General features: G+C 40.0%; 1 protein-coding gene across 2 annotated transcripts in view; it reads right to left on the bottom strand.

The window, feature by feature from the left end:
* The window catches only part of tor1 (torsin family 1), a 13,365-nt gene extending 12,519 nt beyond the window's left edge, over positions 1-846 (bottom strand). The window contains exon 1 of one of the 2 annotated variants that reach the window (XM_014012366.1): positions 556-846. In XM_014012366.1, the coding sequence (XP_013867820.1) occupies positions 556-754 (199 nt within the window). In that variant the 5' untranslated portion in view covers positions 755-846. Of the gene's footprint in view, positions 1-102; positions 383-555 lie in introns of those variants that run through there. The other variant, XM_014012367.1, reaches the window with a different exon arrangement.
* Positions 847-1,283: the final 437 nt, after the last annotated feature.

Genomic DNA, 1,283 nt, shown 5'->3' on the forward strand with positions numbered 1-1,283 from the left:
TATATATATAATACTTGAGCGATGCATTAGTTTCAAGGTATTTGTTTTTTGTTTTTTTTACTGATCATGCAATAATAAAGAAAACTGCCTGTGCAGGCTCACCTGTTGCATTGAATGCGATCCATTTTGTATCACAACTTTCGTGAAAATATTTATAAATCGTCCGGCCCACAGCCGCGAACAAACCGACTCCCACGGATGTTGTGATCGGATCAAAGGCGTTCACCAGAGCCCCGGCAGTAAGTAAAACGTTTAAGCACAAGAATATGTCTGCCACTTTCATTGTCAGAACCGATTAATTTTAGACATGAGCCGTTTCCTTGAAGCAAAACGAACAAAAAACAGGCGCTGCAAAACGCTAATTCCTGTACAACAGGGGACTTCCTGCTACGTCATGATCACGTGACGTATGAGTTCCGTTCAAAACAAACAGGGCTTTCGCGTTCAAAAATAAAACAATTTTAACTAATTAACTTTAGATGTTGGATGGTTAGAGTTAAAATTGATCAAAAAGACACTTGAGGGACTTAATTACGTGTCTGCGGAAGGTTTTACCTGTTTTGTTTAAAGAAATCCACTCGGGTCGGCAACACTCGTGGAAGTGGTAGAAGATGTTCTGGTAGCTGGCTAAAAAACCGGTAAGAGCCGCAGCCATGCTGACAGCTATGGTGGTACTGATGGGTTCTAGCGCCTCCGCCATGCCCGAACAGAACAGAACAAACAGCAGCAGGACGCAGCGCTTCCTTAGCTTCATGCTGTGCCTTCAGAAAAAAAGAGAAAAGCAGCTAGCCTACTGTTTACCACGGCAGTGGATGCTGGAAATGCACATGATGACGTCAGGGTCCAAAGTTCTTTTCTTCTTCTTCTTTTCGTTTATTGGCGGATTACAAACAACTTTCAGGTGCATACCGCCACCTACTGTACAAGAGTATGTAACTCCATAGCCTCCACAGTCTAAATTCTATTTTTTAATTTTGTATTATGTAAAAATTTAAACAATGCTTTCCTAATATCTCTTATCTCTTCTTCATTCCCTTCTGTTCCCAAAATTCCTTCCAAACTCCATCGTCGCTCTGCCTCTCTCTTCTTTAGCTTCTCTCTTTCAACTGTATATTTTACACATTTCATAAGAATATGTTCTACATTTTCTTTTTCTCCACAACCCTCAAAGTTTTCTTTTGCCCTTTTTCCTATTAAATATAAAAAGTCATTCAGCAGTGTATGGCCTACTCTTAATCTTAATATACTCACTTCTTCTCTTCTGTTTCTTTCTCCATGTTCTT

This window comes from Austrofundulus limnaeus, unplaced genomic scaffold (genome assembly GCF_001266775.1).
Source record: "Austrofundulus limnaeus strain Quisiro unplaced genomic scaffold, Austrofundulus_limnaeus-1.0 Scaffold90, whole genome shotgun sequence".
NCBI classification, from domain to species: domain Eukaryota; kingdom Metazoa; phylum Chordata; class Actinopteri; order Cyprinodontiformes; family Rivulidae; genus Austrofundulus; species Austrofundulus limnaeus.